We start from the raw sequence: 21,067 nt of genomic DNA, 5'->3' as shown, positions 1-21,067 counted from the left end.
TTGTTTTTAGAAAACCACAATATCTGGTGGTGATTAGGATCTAGACATTCTGCCAGAAAGCATTTCCATGTGATAAACAAACTGCAGTAGAATATTTGCAGAAGAAATCCTGCATTAATCTCTTGGTTAATTCTGATAAAACTGAGCTGAATTCATGCTAGGAATAAAGAACAAGAAAACCCATAGGGATAGATTCAAACTAAAGTTGATTAATAATAGCCAGAGTTATAGAGGAAAATGGGAAAGACAGGAGCTATTTTGCTAACTTAGCTTGTTTACTTAAGTATGTTCTGCTGTATACCATATTTTCCCAAAAAACAAGACAGGGTCTTATTTTCTTTTGACCTCCAAAATAAGCGCTTGGCCTTATTTTGGGGGAGGTCTTATTATTTTTGAGGTGTAGGAAGCGATGAGCATGGTCACCTCATGGCTGCTGCTGTGTTGCAATATTTTCATGGAGGGCTTATTTTCAGGGGAGGCCTTATTTTAGTGCATGCACTCAAAAGCCCAATTGGGCTTATTATCCAGGGAGATGTTATTTTTAGGGAAACAGGGTATATTTAGCTTTCTCAGCCCAATTCACCTCATAGGGTAGTTGTTGGAGGGAAAATAGGAAGAAGAAAGTGTTTTGAATATGTTCACTGCCTTATTTGTAAAAATTAATAAAGGCAAGGTGTAAAACAAACGAACAAACAAATAACAATACTTCAGTCAATTGAAACTTCATTTATTCTCTAAAATTTCTTTAGCAATACCAATAGCACTTAGACTTATATACCTCCCCATAGTGCTTTACAGGGCTCTCTGGGTGGTTTACAATATCAGCCTATTGCCCCCAACAAACTGGATCCTTATTTTACTAATCTCGGAAGACTGGAAGGCTCGAACGGCCTTGAGTCCCATCAGGCTGTGGGCAGAGTTAACCTGTAATACTACATTCTAACCACTGCACCACCAGAGTTTTATTGCATGTTAGATAACCAGATCCATTGGCTACCCATCTTTCTATAGGCTAATTCTGAGAGGCTTACAGTCATAAAAATATGTCTACAATTAAAATATAATTAAAATGAAACATGGGAACCTAAGGACACAAGAAGAGGGCTGGGGCGGAGTGGAGTGTGTGTGATCTGTTGTTACTCGATCAACCACCTCCACTGTGCTGTTCCCCCATTGAGGCCCCAGGAAAAATGGCACAGTCAGGCCTTTAGGCCCTTACCAAAGGATAGAAAGACTGGGGGGCAACTTTTTTCTTAAAATATTTGTATTTGGGTATTTGAAGCTCCGAGATTGGTCCCATTTAGAGGTGGCATTCAGTAGGTCCTGACTGGTTCTGGAGAACTGGCAGCAGAAATTTTGAGTAGTTTGGAGAACCGGTAAATATCATCTCTGACTGGCCCTGACCTATCTATTCTCTGCCGCCCGAGTCCCAGCTGATTGGGAGGAAATGGGGATTTTTCAGTAACCTTCCCCTGTAATGGGGAGAGAATGGAGATTTTACAGTATCCTTCCCCTGCCACGCCCACCAAGCCACGCCCACAGAACTGGTAGTAAATTTTTTTGAATCCCACCACTGGTCCCATTATACATCATATTAGAAATTATTAAAAATTCTCTAAGGACAGCTATATAATATATGCTCAGAGGAAGGCAGGCTTTGAAATTCCCCCAGTCCTTGTAGCAGTTCAACAGAAAAAATTTTTTTTTGCATGATCTTGAACTAGTCCTTGGATCGTAGCTCAGTGTTGGAGAACTCAGAAATATTGTACACACGGACAGGATTTTGATTCTCATTTCATCATGTGAAAGGTTCATGATAGTTATTAAGCAGGAGAGGACTTCCAACCAAATCCCAAAATTTTGTATTCAATCAATAGTGCAATACAATAGATGTAAGTTGCTGCTTTCCAGTTATGATGAAACTGCAACTGTGGGATTCCTGACATTGCTTCTGCTATCTATCAGTAAAGAAAGGGAAAGAAAGTGAAGCTGGAGTTGAAATAATTTTGAAATTGGCCTGACCTATAGAAAACCTAAATCACGGAGTTTGTATTTAAAGCCCTCAATGTTACATTAAAGAAATAAACTAAATTAAACATAACAAAAAGTCCCAATAATTTTCCTTAATCAGAACAGATGCTGAATTTCAAATTAGGCAAAACCTTTACATGGTTTTACTTTCCCATCAAAACAAGCTAAAAGCCATTGGTTCTATGATTATCATTAACTATGCTGCTCAAGTATATTAATGAATGAAATCAGACAAAATGTTATAATTATGTCATGCTCAGTAGACTAAATCTGAAGGGTAGAATTATAAGTTTAACATGACGGAGACCTTAACATTTAATTATATAGCACTGTACTAAAAATCTGTGCAGATATATACGTGTATGAAGACAGACCTTGCCTGATATATCATGGTTTAGATGTTAGACTAGGAGTGTGGAAGCAGATTCTACTTTCGACTTAGCCATGGGATCTTACCAAATTACTTTAAGCCTACCACTCTCTCTTAGTATAACTTAGCTTACATGGTTGTTCTGGGGAAAAATGATGGAGAGATCATGATGCATATAGCTTTTAGTTCCTGATTAATAGGTGCGATAAAAAAGTATGTATGCTTGTGTGCTTGTGTATGATATAGGTTTTCTATAATACCTTGCTTATGTATAATTAATAAAAAATAAAGAAAAAAGGAAGAAAAGAAAGCAAAACAATATTATCTGTCTGCCTGTCTACCCACACATGCATACATTCATATCTGTTTACACACGCATCCATATATGAGAAGTATGTCTGTGTATATGTTTGTACATACAAACATGCATGCATGCATGCATGCATACATACATACATACATACATACATACATACATACGTTGGTCTTGTTGTATTTGAGTCTTTTCCCATGTAAGATTGAGATTGTCTTGGCAACATTTTGGCGACGCCTCACTCGCCATCTTCAGGCTGGTGTTTTCGGCTTAAAGCGTGGGACTATATGTGTATGTGTATGTGTATGTGTATGTATATGTATATGTATATGTATATGTATATGTATATGTATATGTATATGTATATGTATATGTATATGTATATGTATATATGCAAATAAAATTTTATACAATTATTTCAATAATAGACTAACATATCTCACTGTAATTGTTCATACATAACCTCTGATGATAATAACATCAGATGTTCCATCCACTAAGTAACCGGGCCTATAATTTTATTTTTTCCAATATTGAAGAACTAGTTTCTTTGCAATACGAAAGCACTAAGAATTTATTCTATTGTCCAGCCATTTTTCAGGTAATATGTACGGTATGTGGTTTGAAAGATTTGGACATTCAAGCATAGTAAAAGTCAAATTATTATATATGATTATTTCTTCCCAAGTAGAATTACATCATAAAAATGTATGTTTTAATGATATATTGTTCCCATTGTTCCCTATTGTTATTCATGTGATAATAAATAAATAGATTAGATAGATAGATAGATAGATAGATAGATAGATAGATAGATAGATAGATAGATAGATAGAGAAGCTGAATTTTGGATGGGTGATATTTGCCTTATCAAGAACTGCACACTATATGATAACAATGCTGCATTTTGTGTTTAGAAATATCAGAAAGGTTCTTTTTTTAAAGGCAACTGGGCTTTGAAAAATCCACTTGCTTTTTGAAAAAGCACCTTTGGGACAACCATGACCTGGATGTTTGAGAATCTCCATAAACATGTTTAGAAATAGTTTTGCTTTAAATTAAACACAGCCATTAACAATTAGTAAGTCTAAAGAAAAACAGTAAAATTATGTGATTAATCTTTTTGGATATGAATCTATTGCTGATGGTTCAGTAACATTTTAATAGATGACAAGTTTCCTGTTTAGATAAAATAAGACAAGTAGCCGGTAGCAAATATAAAATGTTAAAAAGACATAAATTCTTGCAAAATTATAAAAAAATCCCCATGAAATATAAAATATTGGGAAGTTTGACCTGTGTTCATTTTGCTCTTGGAAAAAAAGGTGTTTTTTTTTCTCCCTTCACAGCATATTTTTTTGACATTCAAGATATGACCATTTGCACTTTACCTTTATGAGAAATCTAAAAAGTTAGTGGTGATTTTTCTTTGACAAATGTGGGATTCATAACAGAATCAGACAATCCTTTTTTTTAAACAAAAGGAATTAATTCAAGCTATAGGTGTATGTAGGTCAATGGTACTTTGGGAACTGAGAGTTATAGTCAGGTTGGTGGGGAGACATCTTGAAACAAACATCAAGGAAAAAATGAAGTTAATCGTGCTTATGATTTAGATGGTTTTTCTTTCTTTCTCAGTGTTGGTGGGCAATCTCTTTATGACCAAAAGAAGCATATTCAGATATGCCTAGATGATGTGGATGAGGCCACTTTAAGTAGTTGAGGGTAGATCTCAGGGAAAAAATTGGGGTTTTTCTTCGTTTTATAAATGCAATATGACTATTTTAAGACTGATATTATGCTTTTTAAGGCTGTGCACAATTCCAAAATGATCTAGAAAAAGCACTTTTGGTTCTCTTAGGAGCATAACATGCTGCCTGAGGAATTCTGGGAGTTGAAGTCCACATACCTTAAAAGGTGCTGAGAGGTTTAAAATCTATGTTAAACTATTGTGATCTCTCCCCAGGTTTCTGCCTGAAAAAGAAGTGCTGCTGCTTTAATAACCACATTAATTTATTGAACACATTCCTTAAAACATCATCATCATCTTTTTCTGAGGCTCATATGGAAGTCTGCACAAAGGTGGATTGACACAATGCTTGCAAGGCCTCTGAAGCTCTTCTGCCTAATGGTTTTAGAAATGTAATCTAATAGTTTTCACCTGTAGCCTATCTCAAAACCTTGGGTGGTGGTGGTAGTGCGGATACTTGCTATCATTGTTCAGTAATCACGGTGTGAAGGACTCTTTCCACCAAAAGGGGACTTAGTATTTGTGTGCGGTCTTGGAGCATTCATCCATATCTTGAAATGTAGACATAGGACTTATTCTGAGCATCACAGGTGCTTCTATAACAACGTCTTGACATATATTTTGAAGTGGCTGGAGGACTAAACTTTTGTTGGGCAACAACTCTTTATTTGAATTCCTAAGGACATTTTTTTTAAAAAAGTAATAAATGGCAGCAAGCCAAGACTAAGCACTTCCCTGTATCTAAATTACACAAAAGCCCTTTCTTTCTAGGATAGGTTTTAAAAAATGAACTGGTGATGACATTGTTTAACAAGCTTTTGTTTCTTTCATTTTTAGGCATAGTGAAGTGAACTGGATTGATCTTCATGAAGTATGTTTCTGAGGGATAGCTGGTTTTGTGCTCGCTGGGCATGGAAAAACATGAAAAAGGGCTTAATAGTCCTTGCCTTCTTCCTCTTGCACGCCTCTGATTTGGAAAGTAGAACGTCACCTCCCTTTGTCTGGAAAACAGGTAGGGATAAATGAACCCTTAACTGATGTTTACAATTTAGACAATTCTGGATTCTTCAATCATTCACAAGATTGGATCATACAGATGTTTGGAAATCAAGGAGATATCACTCTCCATGTAGCCAGGTGACATATCAATCATCTGCAGCTTGACTTTTATTTCATCTGGTGATGGATGGAGGAGGTTACTTCTCTTGAATTTTTCTGAGTGCTTTCATAGAACAGTTCGCAGAATCATAGAAGGGAAGGGACCTTAAAGGTCTTCCAGTCTAAGCTACTCCTCTATACAAGAACCATTACAATATCTCTGCCAGATGCCCATCTATCTAGTTTGAATGCCTCCATTAAAGGAAAATTAATCACTTCAGGTATCAGCCTGCTCCACTGGCCAACAGCTTATATAGTCAAGAAGTTTAGTTTTTCTTGAAGTTTTAATCTATCTGGGGCAATGAAGAACCAATCTATTCCTCCTACTATATGCTAGCCATTGGATATTTGGGGACTGCTATATCTCCCCTTGAGTGATCTCTCTTGTTGTCTAGGTGTGCCCAGTTCATTTACCCATTCCTCACAAAAAAAATAATTTTGACCTTTTGCCATCTTGGTTGCCTTTCTTTGAATTCACTTCACTGTCCTTTGTGCATCACGATGCCTAGCACGAGATTCATATTCCAAGTGGAGTCAGATTACAATTGAGTAAGAGCAAAACAATTTCTTCCTTTAACTCCAAGATAGGATTTAACTTTTTAGCAGCTGCATCACACTGCTGTGATTCAACTAATTCAGGATTAGCTTATGATTGAGAAGGTTCTGAGAGGAAGGAAAAGCCACTAAACACAAACCTCACACCAGATTTACCTTGTGTCATACTTGTGTTTTATAGTCTCCCTGTCCAGATGCAGACCTGTATGTTTTTCCCAGTTAAATTCCATTTATTCATTTCAGTTCAAGACTCTCTAGATTTTTCTCATCTTTTCTTTCTTCAGAGGTGTTAGTTGTTCCTCCCAGCTATGCTTCAGCTTCAGCTTTGATAAATTCCCCCTTATCCAAGTGCTGATAAAAAAAAAATTGTGAAAGGCCCAGGGCTCAGGACAGAGTATTCACTACTTCCCTCCAAGCTGAAATGTAAGTGATAGATTCTCTTTTAGGATAAACAGCTACAAATAGGTGGAATAGAAGTACTGTTATTGTGGTAACTAAAACTATGATAGTTATATCTATTTGTGTGTGGAACAAGAAAGTAGATGAGGAACAAAAACCTAGAAGAAAAGAAAATCATACATTAATTTGTCAATTTATATTTTGAATGCAGTACAGGCAGGGAGTTGAGAAGAATGAAAGCCGTATACTTAAGCCATCATTTCACAACTTGGGTTTTCAATAGCTAATCAAATGCATTTTTATGTATAAAGGATTTTTGACAAAGAAAATAAAATGTACTTTTATGAGTTCTGGGTTTTTCTTGGTTTTGCTAGGTGTGGATATAAGAAACCCAACAATCCTCCAGAAAAGCTTTGGGAAAATAAATGTTTTTATTACATTTTTTTAAAGAAATATTGGTTCAAATATTGCTGTGTGTTGTTAATTATAGTATTCTGATAAAAAGGGATATAAAATCCATTAATAATAATGGTATAGGGGTTCTTTCCTATATAAGTTTCTTCATGCAGGGAAATACATCTTTCCAAAGGATGGAATGGGAAACAAGATAACAATTCAAGCATTTTGAATTATTTCCCTCTTTCTATCTGCCTCTTATGTGTTGTCACTAGGGATGTGCTCTGCTTTGGATCTGTACTGAAAACATGCTTCAGGCACACATCTGCACCTGTCAGCACCTCCTTAAAAAACTACATTTTTTTGGTTGGATATTTCCAGGAAAATATGTGTTGGATTTCAAAATGTCTGACGGTGGTGATTCGTGCCATGTTTTTAACATTTCATGGCTCAGAAATTATTATTTACCCAACAAAATTAAAAATTGTTTTGCCACATGGAGATTGGATGAGAATTCACTCTTGGTTAAAGTACACGTTTCCAGGACTCCAACTAATAGAAACTTCTTAATATTCCCAAATATAACGCAAAGATCATAAATGCTCAAAACAGTTACAAAATGAAAAAGGGTGGGGCAAAGAAAAGAAACATAACTAATTGAAAATGAATACAGAACAGTATCTTTCAGGAGTACCTGATGATCCCAGCCACCTCTATCTTCATTCTAAGCTATGAATATATTAAAAGAAAAATGGATAGGGGAGAAGGAATAATTCAATTCAGCTCATTATTTCTCTATAGAATGTTTTAATGTTGCCACTATTTGAATGTTCATCATTTACTTAAGTTAATTAACATGATTCCATATCAGAATCAAATAATTTTCCTATTTCAGCATCCAAGGATGCAAAAAACTTCACAGGAAAAAGAGACAGAAAGAGAAAGATTCTCCCTTGCCCTCTTTTCCTCTTGCAGGTGCACGCATACACGCACACGCACGCACGCACACAGACAAACACTTTGTCTCTTGTAGACTGGGCACGAGATAGCCCTACTGGAACTCTTTATTCTTCTCAACCACTCTTGAAGGTAGACTTGGTTAATATCATTGGCTCTTATCTTCTAATATTCCAAAGAATTGGAATAGGAAGATAAGTTAATGCCATGATAGCGAATATACGGCACACATGCCACAGGTGGCACACGAGCCCTCTTTGCGGGCATGGCAGCCATTGTCCCAGCCCAGCTCCATCGCCTATGCCCCTCCCCTCCATGTCCCGTTTTGGGTCTGGAAGGCCTCCTGCACCAACCTGAAAGCCAAAATAGGGTGCAGAGGCACTGCACGAGGCCCCCTGTGGCCCATTTTGGGCTTTGAAAGCCTCCTGCACCAAACTGGAAGCAGAAAATGGGTAAGGGGCACATACACGGGGTAGGGGGAGAGCATGTGCCCCTCCACCCCATGGGAAGGGTGTAAGGTGGGTTGCATGTGCATGCATGGGGGCAGGGCATATGTGGAGGGGTGACACACACATTGCAGTATGGGTGCGGGCACACAGGTGTGCTGTCACGTGCGTGCACGGACACTTTCAGCATGCAACAACAAAAAGGTTAGCCATCATTTAATTAATATTTTTATATATATATATATATATATATATATATATATATATATATATATATATATATATATATATATATATATATACACACACACACACACACACATACATACATACATACATACATACATACATACATACATACATAACTTTTAGGAGAAAATATGCAAGATACTGCTTCCAGAAGAAGCTAAGAAAAATCAGATTTCCATGTTTATAGTCTGTGAAATTTAAGGGTCTTGGAAATGTGTGTTGTTGTTCATAAAACATGAAGTATTTCTAGATACGTCTTCTACATAGTTATATTGACCTTTGAAGATAAGCCTTCAGTGAGTCTTGAAACATCTCATAAGATTTAAAGATTCTTAAAAAGTTTTTTTAAAAAATAATTGATTTTTCTTTTCATGGATGGTGCATTCAAGACACTTGTAAAGAGCATATCAACAGCTGATTTGTGAATACATGAAATATCTGGATCAGAATTAAAAAATCTGGTTTGAAAAAGTAGACCAAAGTATTATTTTGGATTGTTTTCTCTTTCAAATGCAAAATGTTATAGTTACACCTGCTTTTCTGCTATTTTTAACCAGATGGACTAAAATTTGGTTTTCTCCCCAAAAAATGTTGGACATGGTAGTCTATGGATATTTGATGTAAAATTCTGGCAGTTAATAAGCTATTTCATCCTTTGTAGTTTTGAGTCAGTAGTGTGTATTAGGGGCAATTAGGGTTACCATATGTGGACTGTGAAAAGCTAGATAAACTCTAGATTCCAGCAATTCCTACTCTTTTCTGCCACCTTTTCTGCCAGATTTCATAGTCCATATGTGATAGTCCGAGGGAATAATTGGGAATAATTGATTTATTGAATTTACTTTTTTGTTTTATTTAAATTTACTTTTCTATTGAAAAATGATATTCACGGCAGTATATAGTAAGAATGCAATAGCTAAAAATAAAAACAAAAAAGAAAAGTTCAATTTTAAAACAAACTAAACTTAAAAAAAGGAAATAGACAGGCTGAAGCCTTGTCTCTATTAAAAAAAAATGCCAAAAAAGAATTCTGCTAGATTACAATTAGCTGGAGTTCAAACTTTGAGAAAAATATTCATCTCAAATTTTTGATTCCCCTCATTCATTCACTTCAAATCTCAAACCAAAGCAGTGTTTTCTTCAGAGGTGTTCAATAAGTAAGGCTCGTAAAGATAGAATTTAAAAATAGCCTTCTAAATAGTGTGGCTAACTTGTTTGACCATATGCAGTCCATTGCAGGTCTCTGATACTGTTTTAGAATTTGTACAGTTTTCTTGAGTTGCAGTGGGGGGAAAAAAGACTTGTGCAATGATAGTTAAGTATGAAATTCCAAAACTTTTGGTAGTTTCTTCCAGTTGTATATCCATTTTAAATCCAAGACTAGATCAGACCTGGGCATTTTATAGCCCCAAGGCCACACCCAGCTCTTTGACTGTCCCTGTCTGGCCTACATGGATTGCTTTTATTTTAGAATATAGAAGGTGACTGCTATTTTTTTCCCCAGTTTACTTATGTCTGTGCACACATGCCTACGTGTCCAAAGACTACCATGTCCTTCACAGCCCTATTGGTTTGGCTCTTCATAACACTCCAGGTTTCTCATGTGCCCCCTTGGGAAAATTAATTGTGCACCCCTACTCTAGATGAATCTACTATTTTCAGTTGTATCTCCAAGCTGTAACCAATTGTATGTGTGAGGTTGGCTTGTTTTAGGCTTGGATGGCAAGGATATGGCCTACCGGGATTTCTTATTATATCTCTAATGCTCAAGTATAGAATGGTAAGGTTCCCCCACACATGCATGCTAGTCATTTCCAGCTCTAATGGATGGTGCTCATCTCTGTTTCAAAGCCGAAGAGCCAGCACTGTCCAAAGCCATCTCCGTGAACATGTGGCTGACATGACTCAATGCCGAAGGCGCATGGAGCACTGTTATCTTCCCACCAAAGTGGTCCCTATTTTTCTACTTGCATTTTTTACATGCTTTCAAACTGCTAGATTTGAAGAAGCTGTAACAAGTAACGGGAGCTCACTCTGTTATTCAGTGTTAGGGATTCGAACTGCTGAACTACCAACCTTCTGATTGACAAGCTCAGTGTCTTAGCCATTGAGCTACTGCATCCCATGTAATAACTCAGAGGTGGGTTTCTGCCGGTTTGGCCTGGATGGGCCGAACGGTAATGGTGGCGGCAGGAGACTCCGTCCACCCACCCAGACACTTCTGCATATGCGCAGAAGCTTCTGCAAGTGTGCACGAGCACACATGAGTGAACCAGTAGTAAAAAAAATGGAAACCCACCACTGTAATGATTATACAAAACATTATTTTGTGTTGATTAGAACTTAGTGTAGACTAGTGTAAATAGAAATGTATTGAAATACAAATTTTATACACATCCATTACTTTCTTTGGGCATATCTGTTTGTGTTTACACAGATGGACAATTGCCCTCTTTCAGATTAACTTTTGATTTTAACTATGCCTCATGTAGCTTTCTGGGAGTACTATATTACTCACTGCTGTCTCATCAAAAAGAACTTCAAATTACATGCAACAAAAAATTCTATCCTTCCTAAAATATTCCAATATATAAAATCATACCTTAATGTGGTACTCAATGTATCGTTCATTTTCTCCTTCCCACTGAAATTCACATATTTTATATGTGTAGATCAACATAACCATTGACAAATGATCTCAACCTTTGACAGACACCTCTATCAAACATTTTCCAGTAGAATGTAATTGGGAAGCCTGCTGCTGCTAAAGGGCATAAAATAAAGATTTCAATTACCCTGGCTGAAAATACTTAGAATTGCAACTTTTATTTCTGGAAATATTTTGCGTGGTCATCATATTACTATGCTTTATTTCCATATTTGTGTTTTAGATGAGTTAATCTTAGTTAAAGGCCAGCAAGAGATTATTTTGGAAGTCTCTGTGCTGTTTCCTTACAAGAGTAAAAAAAAATGTCTCAAAGGGAGGTATTTATATGCATCCTTAAAGGCTAACTACTTTCCAGTGTGTTTCAGGTGATGCACAAAATAATGCAATTAAAAGTAAGTGTGGATGCAGAGATTCGCGTTTAGCTAGTGAGCATGTTAGCTTTTACAAAAGATGAATAAACAATAAAATAGCATATTTGCATGTGTTAGGACAAATTCCTTTCCCCAGTTCATTTTCAGTAATGATCTAAAAGCAACGCTTTTTCCTCCAGATTTTACAGGGAATATTAATTTGATTGTTGTTAAAAACAGAAGGAAACATAAAGGACGTTAAAGGTCACGTGTCTGGTGCTAATAGTTTGCCCTTTCTTTCCATACTGCAAAAGTCATCCCGATTAAAGTATTTCTGCTCTCATATAGGTATTTTAATGTAGACAAATTTATCACAGTTTTGTTAACAGGAAAGGCCAGGGATTCCATCCAATTAAGTGAAACTCTTGTCCCTACTGTAGGTGGTTTCATTCAATTATTTAAATTCAATATATAGCATTGAGAAGATTTGAAACCTGTACAGTTCAATTAGTTAACCAATTAGTACAATAATTAATACAATTATAATGCCTCATGGTTGTATTTTAAAATTGGAATCCTATGCAATAGGAAGCCAAAAAATCCATTGCTGTATTTACTCATTATGACCAATGCATCTCCTTGAGACCTGTTGATTTTCCCATCTATTGAACCTGAATATGATTTATATTTAGCCTAATCCATAAAATGGGCAGTCTGAGTCAGTTGCCTTCTGACTCAGAGCAGTCCAATCTTTGGAGAAGTGTGCTAATTTTAGGGCTAAATTATCTGGTCCAAGGAGTGACTGCCAGCTGTGAAAACAGTGAAATGTTGGTGTAGGAAAATACTTTTAACTTCCATTCAGTGGTGAAATATTTATTGTTTTGCTACCGGTTCTGTGGGCATAGCTTGGTGGGGTCATGTGACTGGGTGGGCATGGTTATGTAGTCATGTAACTGGGGGATCAAAAGACAGAAACTCACTTTCACAACGTCCTTCTGGAGCAGGGTTGGGCTAGATGATCTCCAGGTCCCTTCCAGCCCTGGATTATCCTCTGAAGCTGCGTCTAGTGCCAGGTTTATAATCCTTCCTTCCTCTCCTTTTCCCTTCCTCCCTCCCTCCCTTTCTCCCTCCCTCTTTCTTTCTTTCTTTCTTTCTTTCTTTCTTTCTTTCTTTCTTTCTTTCTTTCTTTCTTTCTTTCTTTCTCATCACTCCTCCCCCCTCTCATTTTTGGCCTAGCAGGCCTCAGGGAAGTAAAAAAAAAAGTTCCAAAGATAAGCTGTGTTATGTGCGATCGTCGGAACTTTTTAAAAAAAAACTTTTTTAGCATTTTTTACTACCGGTTTGGGCGAACAGACGCAAATTGGTAGCATTTCACCCCTGCTTCCACTGCTAGCTCAAGATCTGGGCTGGTTTGAAGGAAGCTTGATAGACCAGTTTGAAGCGGGACTGTGAGCTGAAATACATCTCAAGCTTCTTCCCTTTAAGGCTCAACATAAAACAATCACCCAGGCATAAAAGAATGAAGGAACGTTTGATATGTATATGCCATAGATCTTACAAAGGACAAACCTAAGAAGCCATTGTGCAAGAATTCCAGCAACTTCTGTGTCAAGTGTGAATTCTATTTATAATCAATGTTCTTACACCTTTTTTAAGGTCTATTCCACTAGAGTTGATTTGTTTCATGGGGTAGAGAGATACTTGGCAGTAGAAAAAGACTGAATTCTAGAATGGGGGAAGTTGAAGATGGAGGGGAAAAATGGAAATCACACTTTCTCTTCCTGGGGTCACTGGGGAAGGAGGTGTGAAAAGGTCTGCGAATTCAGAGGTCTCACCAGTTCATGCTGAAGAAGAATTGGAAATTTTTCCCTTCCTCTATTTCAGCTGGTGTTGCTCTCTTTGGTTTCCGTGTTCTGTAGCAGGCAAATCTTCCCTTTCTCTGGTTTCATTTGAGGCAAGTTGTATCCGAAAGAACTTCTTCCAAAACAGAAAGTCCTTGACTTATAACAGTTCGTTTAGTGATTGTTCGAAGCTAAAATGGGGCTGAAAAAAGTGATCTGTGACCGTTTTTCATACTTGCAACCATGGCAGCATCTTGATGGACAGGTGGTCAAAATTCGAAACCTTGGCAACTTGGTTCATATTTATGATGGTTGCAGAATCCCGGGATCATGGGATTACTGTATTTTTGGGACAATAAGACTCACCAGTGTATAAGACGCACCAAGATTTCGAAGAGGTAAGTTAAAAAAAAAGTTTCCTCAGCCCCCAGGAGCACTCTGCAGATTCAGCAGGGCTGTGACAAGGGAAAAACGCCCCAGTTTCTGCCTTGCCCCAGCCCTGCTGAAACCTGCAGAGGGCTGCTGGGGGCTGAGGGAAGGCAAAAAACCCTCTGTTTTGGGGAAAAATGGCCCATTTTTCACAAAAATGGGATGCGGGGGCAGGACTTTGGGAGGCTAAAAATGGCTGTATTTGGTGTATAAGAAGCACCATTTGCATGCTCTTTTTTGGGCGGGGGGGAAGGTGCGTCTTATACTCTGAAAAATACGGTACCTTTGATGACATTCTGACAAGCAAAGTCAATGGGGAAGGCAGATTCAGACAACAACTACATTACTAATTTAACAGCTATAATGATTCACTTAACAACCGTAGCAAGAAATGTCATAAAATGGGGCAAAATTCACCTGATAAACGTCTTCACTCAGCAACAAAAATGTTGGGCTCATTTGTGGTTGCAAGTTGACGATTACCCATAATATGTTTTCTGAATAGGGAATGGAGAGCTGAGAATGCTTGAAATATCTATAGATCTTTTAAAATAGCTTCTCTCTACTTTCTGTTTACATATAAAATCCTTGATTATTTTTTGCCAGCCTTTTTTTTTAAAGATTTTGCTTGACAGGGAAATGGAAATAACCTGACATAGGAATCTTGCTCTGTAGTTTATTATCACTGAGTGCTGCAATCCTCACAAGCCATGGCATATGGATATTTCCATAAAAGCATATAAGACACAATTATTTTTAAACGGGTCTTTATTGTTTGCTATGATAATGATCTTTAAAATTTTCCTATTCTAATTATTCAAGTATATTGGGATACTGTGCTAATATGGTTTTCTGTTTGGTGAACTCTATATATTTTCTTCTTCTCCTTGTGTTTGGAAGCCAATATATTGATTAAATTAAGACTATGAATGTGAATAAGGAACAGATTTTTTTTTAACAAGATGATGAATATGTATGCTAATACTTGATTTGCATAGGAGGAAAATTGCAAGAAAACCTTTATATAGTTCTTCCGTATTTAAACTCTGATGTCTGTCTCATTGTTTGTAATGAGACTAGTGCACCATAGGATACAGGTAGTCCTCGACTTACAGCCATTCATTTAGTGACCATTCAAAGTGACCACAGCACTGAAAAAAGTGACCCGTTTTTCATATTCATAATCACTGCAGCATTCCTGTGATCATGTGATCAAAATCCAGATGCTTGACAACTGGCACGCATTTGTGATGGTTGCCATATCCTGGAGTCATGTGATCACTTTTTACAACCTTCTGACAAGCCAAAATCAATGGGGAAATCCAGATTCGCTTAACAACTATATTACTAACTTAATAACTTCACTAGAGAAGAAAGGATGTTAAATAGGGCAAAACACACCTAATAGTATGTCTTGCATACTGTGCTTTCACGAAAATAAGGCAGGGTCTTATTTTCTTTTGACCCCTGAAATAAGCGCTTGGCCTTATTTTCGGGGAGGTCTTATTATTTTTGAGGTGCAGGAGGCGACGAGCATGGTTAACTCATGGCTGCTGCTGTGTTGCAATATTTTTGGGGAGGACTTATTTTTGGGGAGGGCTTATTTTAGCGCATGCGCTCAAAAGCCTGATTGGGCTTCTTATCCAGGGAGGTCTTATTTTCAGGGAAACAGGATAGTAGCGGAAATTTTGGGCTCATTTGTGGTTGTAAGTCAAGGACTACCTGTAATAATTTTTGAATCCATGTACTTCAAATTACTTCAAAGGTAGAAGGGTGTCCCAAATCCAAGACCCATGATCTTGTGAGATTGAAATTTGGCCAAGTTGTGGCCAATTCATTGCTGCTGTGCTGTCATGCCACTACACTGCAGCAGTTAGCCACAGTCACGACATCGTCATTTCCAATGCTCCCTGCCAGTTTTCTTCAATAAAAGTCAATGAGGAAGACAGCAGGAAGTCAAGTCACTCCCACTGCTTTCTTGTACCCCTGTGGTCATTGTCTAGTTTTCAGCGAAAGCTCAGTACTTTTCAAAGCCCATTAACTTAAGGGATGGATCCTTCTCTTAAAAATCAGAGAATTGTAACAATGTTTTTGTCCGGATTATAATGTGTGACTGTTGCATATGAAAGAAAGGTTATGGTTAAGTTTGATTAAAAGCAGGCAATTTTGTGGGATTTTGGAAAAAAATGTAATGGGAAGCCACTCACTGCTTCTGGGCAAGTGTGACTTGAAAGGTTACTTATGAAAAATAACTTTACAAATTAGAACTTAATAAAAACTTTGCTGCTCCGAATGGTAAGCCATACTCCCTATGTGATTAGTGGTTTCATTTCTTTCTCAGCAGTTGGGTAATGATTATGGCTCCAGATGCTGCAGGACTGATAAAGAGATTGATTAATTTCACTCGAAAGGGCATATGTTCAAAGAGAATCCAATTGGAACACCACGAAAGGAGGGGTCTGACATCCTTGAAGCAAAAGAGTTTAACATAACATGGTCCCCAACTGTTTCTGGAAAAAGATTGCACACTATTATTCATCTATCTACTCAATATATAAAATGCTCCATTTTATGCCAACCTAAGCTAAACATATCATTCCGAGTTGTTTATGCTGACTTAATCATCAAAACCCCATGGCCATACTGACAAGTGCCAACAGAGACATAATCAGTGCTTCTGACTAGGCCTAAATATGCAAATACACTTGCTTAGCTATATTAATTAATATTAATTATATTTGCACATTTATCTTTCTTCACCAGAAAGATAAACTACAGGAACTGCAACTATAGTTCTTGTGAATTAGTGCATTTTCAGTATTCTTTTGAAACTGACCTTGTGTTCAGTTTACTGCCTCTATTTATTGAATGTCCATGTACCAACTGAAAATCAATGCAAAATGACAAGATTTCCCCTCCTCTGTTGCATCTCCTGTGTTCCCTTCCAAATGTGTTCTCAAAATGGTGGTGGTGGTGGGGATTTTCAGAACCAGAGGTGAGATAAATGTAGGATTTTGGGAGTAGAACCACAGAAAATCTTGAGTGAATGGAAATTTGTTTGAGTAGGTGACCATTTGTGTGCAGTCCACATCCACTTCTGACTGTTAGGATATTAATAAAATAGACTGAAGTATTAAACCAAAAGTTCTTTGTCCGTTCTAAGAGGTATTGTGGCTAAATCTGCTTTTGCTAAAGTTATAAATATAGATGGGATTTATGAATTAAGAGAAATCAGCCACACACATAATTTCTAGAGCTTTGCTAAATATTATTGGATGACAGGACCATGAGCATTATTTAGATTTATTACAGGAACATTAAAATCCATCCAATGCATAGGGTATACAATAGTAGTGTGAGCAGAGACAGAACCAGCTATCTTCAGCTCCCTGTAAGCCATACTCTCAAGAAAGTAATTTATTTACAAGATGAAGGGATATGTGCAAATCTGAATCAGATTACTGACATATAAATATATTTATGAAATCCAATATACTCAAGCGTAGATGCACAGTGCAGCTTAATATATTTAGCAAGGCCTGACATTGATGTAACTTTGGCTCATTATTTATCATTATTATATGAAGAGTACATCCGGCTATACAAATGAATGAAGGAATAAATTACACATATTCCTGGTATAAACAAATAATTGCAAAAGGGTAGAAAGGCATCCATAATAGTAAACAAGTACTCATGTTAGGACAAGTGCCCCACAAATATTTAAATTTACCCATAAATCAGAGGTGACAAAGTTTGATTCTTCTAACATTGCTGCATTTTATTGTCATCATGTGCATAGTTTGCTATGTTGATTTGGGACCATGGAGACAGAATAAGAACTGATATTACCTAAAATTAATATTGATAGTAGAGAGATGGGTGGAAGAGATGATGTGCATACCAGAGAGACACTGGTATAGTGTAAAAGTAATTAAACTACAATAGCTAGTCACTTCTAGAATACTTTTGCGTGTAGAGTATTATAGGTAAAGTAAACGTTTCCCTTTCTAGTTGTTTCTGACTCTAGGGGGTGATGCCCACTTCTGTTCCTTAGCCAAGGGGCCAGTGTTGTCCAAAATATTTCTGTGGTCATGTGGCCAACGTGAGGCTATTATATTCCCACCAAAGGGCTCCTATTTATCTACCTGCATTAGCATGCTTTTGAACTGCTAGGCGGGCAGAAACGGGGGCAAGTAATGGGACCCACTCACTCTATTGTGCACCACTCGGGTCTTGAACCTGGGCTCTCAGCTTTTCATCTCACAAGCTCAGCTTCTTTAACCCATGAGCCATTGCGCTCTCGTAAAGTATTAACAAACTCTATGGGAATCAAGGAAGTTTACCTTTTCCGAAATAGAAGCAGAACCTGCATGGTTGTGTCTGTTTGTAAGAATCACTTTTTAAAAAAAATAACCTATTTTGAATTAGTGAAATGAAGTAGAATTACATTTCCCTTGCATTTGGTTATTCTTGTAGTCGTAAGAAGCACGAAAGCACTCACTAGATGAAGCCTAGGGAATAAGGAAAATGCAAATGTCCAAATATTCACCTGATAATATCACTAATATAAATTACTCTTCTTGAAGACTTTTAACAATTTAAGGGGTTGACTTAACAATTTAATATCATGTTTTCCAAAACATTGATAAACTGTATCAGACTATAGCAGAGTGATCCAATAGTTGCTAATAATCCATAGCTTAGCTATGGGTTTGATGTGATAGTTAAGGGCTTTGATATATTGCTAGGAATCTTAATCTATATTTTATCTGTCAGTGTAATTTTTTTACAATTTTATTTGGAATCCTAATGCTGAAATAAATGTCAGAACTCAATTTTTGTCTCCCCTTTAAAGTGTAATCTGTTTTGGCTTTCTTTAATATAGCAACATTTTCTTTATTCAAACTAGGAAAAGGCATTAAATTGCATGCCAGGTATATGATTAAAGTCCATTTCCTCAGCCCTGGTGCTATGTGTCATTTTCAATGCTTTCTTAATAGACAACTCATTTGCTTGTAACCTCTAGGAAGCCTTGAAAGGTCTTTAGTTATGATATTTTATGCATCTGGAAGATTTCATCATTAAATTAGTAATGAGTATTAATTAAACATTTCTTTCCCTGGTAACTGTCTCTGTGAAAGGAAGGCAGAATATGTGATCACTAGAATTTTAAAGTATGCAGGAATAATTAGAACCATTCTAAACCATTGTATCAGGTCCCTTTCTACCCAACTTTACAGTTTTTAGGCTTAATTTAATAAGGGTCCTATTACAAGGAATATTGTGCTGTTTCCAGTGGTACGTCTTTTGCTGGAGAAATATCAACCAACAGAACAAAACTGTCAGTCCTCTCTCCCTTGTGCAGAAAATCATCTTCCTTTTGATGATTATGAATAGATCAACTTTCTGGTGATATTTTCCTTTCTCCTATACCCATACCAAAATACAACTGTTGTCTGCTCAGTATGGTCAATTTTCAAGCTAATCTTCACAGTTTTCCAACTCTAGTAAATTGTTTGAGGACAGTAGGACTGCTGTGGGTTGAATAGATATGTTTTTTCGGATCTGTATGTTCTCCACAGTCTCTTAGCAGCACCTGATGGAGTGTAAATTGATTTTTACTGGAACTGATTAAGGCTTTCTTTTATCAATTAACAGTCTTTCTTTTAACAAAGTACTCAGTCAAGTTTAATAATATGTTATCTTATTAATAGGGACATTTTGGGGTGTTGAATTCTAGATTTCTGTTAATGAAAAAAACAATGCAATTATTTAGGTGTAGTTCTGCTCAGTGTTATATTGGTGTACAGTATATCCCGTTGAAACAGTAAGATTACAGTATTTTCATTTTTAAATGTCTTAGTTTGAAAACATAGAATTATGGACAATTTTATTGCTTGGAACTCAGGAATTTTTAAATTTTTAAATGTTATTTTTAGTTATAAAAGAAGAATCCAATGTTAGTATTAAAAGACACTTACATGAAATATTTTACTACAACGCATATTCTAGTACATAATTAAACCATCTGAATTTAATGCTCTATTGTAGACTTATTGTGCTTTATTTACTATGGTTAATGTCTGTTATTGTATCAATTTATGCATCATTAAAACATTTTAATGAATATTCTTAAAGCAGTGGACCCTGATAATGTTTACAGAATTTTAATAAAATAAAAAAAAACTATTTTTGAATGCTTAGAATGTTATATTGAAATTATATTTGCCATTGATATGGTTTCTAAGATATAAAATTAGCTTTAAATTCTGAATGAATTTGGAGGACAAGCACACATGAAGCAAATCTACTCTAGCTCCTGACTATTTTCTCATTATTGGAATAATGCCATTATTTTGCAAATAATGCTTGTTTTTTAAATCTTAACACATTTTAACAATATGTGATAAATGGCATACATTATTAATTCTTTCAGTGCTGGGTAGGGAAGTAGAATGTACCATGTGTTAGAAGATGTACCCATTGCTTAATAACACTGCTTTAATGGTTCCTTATGGGAACCCAAGAAAGCTTTTTCCAACCCGCTGTTGGAAAATCACCTGCAAGTGTGTCAGAATTCATCATTAGCATTAACATCCCGGGGAAACATTATATACACCACTTTGAGTTGTACCGAATAAAGGTGTGCTATATATTCAAATAACAACAACCAGCACAACTGTATTTTTGGTAGTTCCATAATGTTTATATGTCAGTGATTTTTAATTGACTTTTTATCAGAAAATATTTTGGGCTGTACTTTTGCTTTTCATTATCAAGTCAGGATATCTGATTTCGGTTAATAGCACATTTAATTCAAAAATATCTTTTAAATCTCATGAACAGCTTTTGTGGGGGTAGAGTGCAAAGGAAATCTAAATAGTAAGATGCAAAATGAAAGTTTACTATTTAAACCTAGGCCACATAGAAGTGTTTCCTATTAAAATAAATTATTGTTGGATGCAATTCAATATATTAATGTCTGTAGTGCATACCATATATATTTTAATATTCTGAGTCAATCGCTTATCTTTAAGAGATTGGATCTTTTCCAGATTTGAAAATTTAGCTCTTTCAAAGAAAACACTGAACAAACTTTTTTAATGCAAAACCCATGTTAAGGTGAAGGTCCTTGTATCGCAACAGAGAACT

At 36.4% G+C, this 21,067-nt stretch overlaps 1 protein-coding gene across 1 annotated transcript in view; it reads left to right on the top strand.

Moving 5' to 3' along the window:
- The first annotated feature begins 5,337 nt into the window (after positions 1 to 5,337).
- The window catches only part of THSD7B (thrombospondin type 1 domain containing 7B), a 466,316-nt gene continuing 450,586 nt past the window's right edge, over positions 5,338 to 21,067 (top strand). Inside the window, 1 exon segment of the mRNA XM_032209475.1 lies at positions 5,338 to 5,476. Within this exon segment, the coding sequence (XP_032065366.1) occupies positions 5,338 to 5,476 (139 nt within the window).

Source organism: Thamnophis elegans, chromosome 1 (genome assembly GCF_009769535.1).
Source record: "Thamnophis elegans isolate rThaEle1 chromosome 1, rThaEle1.pri, whole genome shotgun sequence".
Taxonomy (NCBI): domain Eukaryota; kingdom Metazoa; phylum Chordata; class Lepidosauria; order Squamata; family Colubridae; genus Thamnophis; species Thamnophis elegans.
The sequence above is the reverse complement of the archived record's forward strand: the minus strand, read 5'-3'. Positions and strand labels throughout refer to the sequence as shown.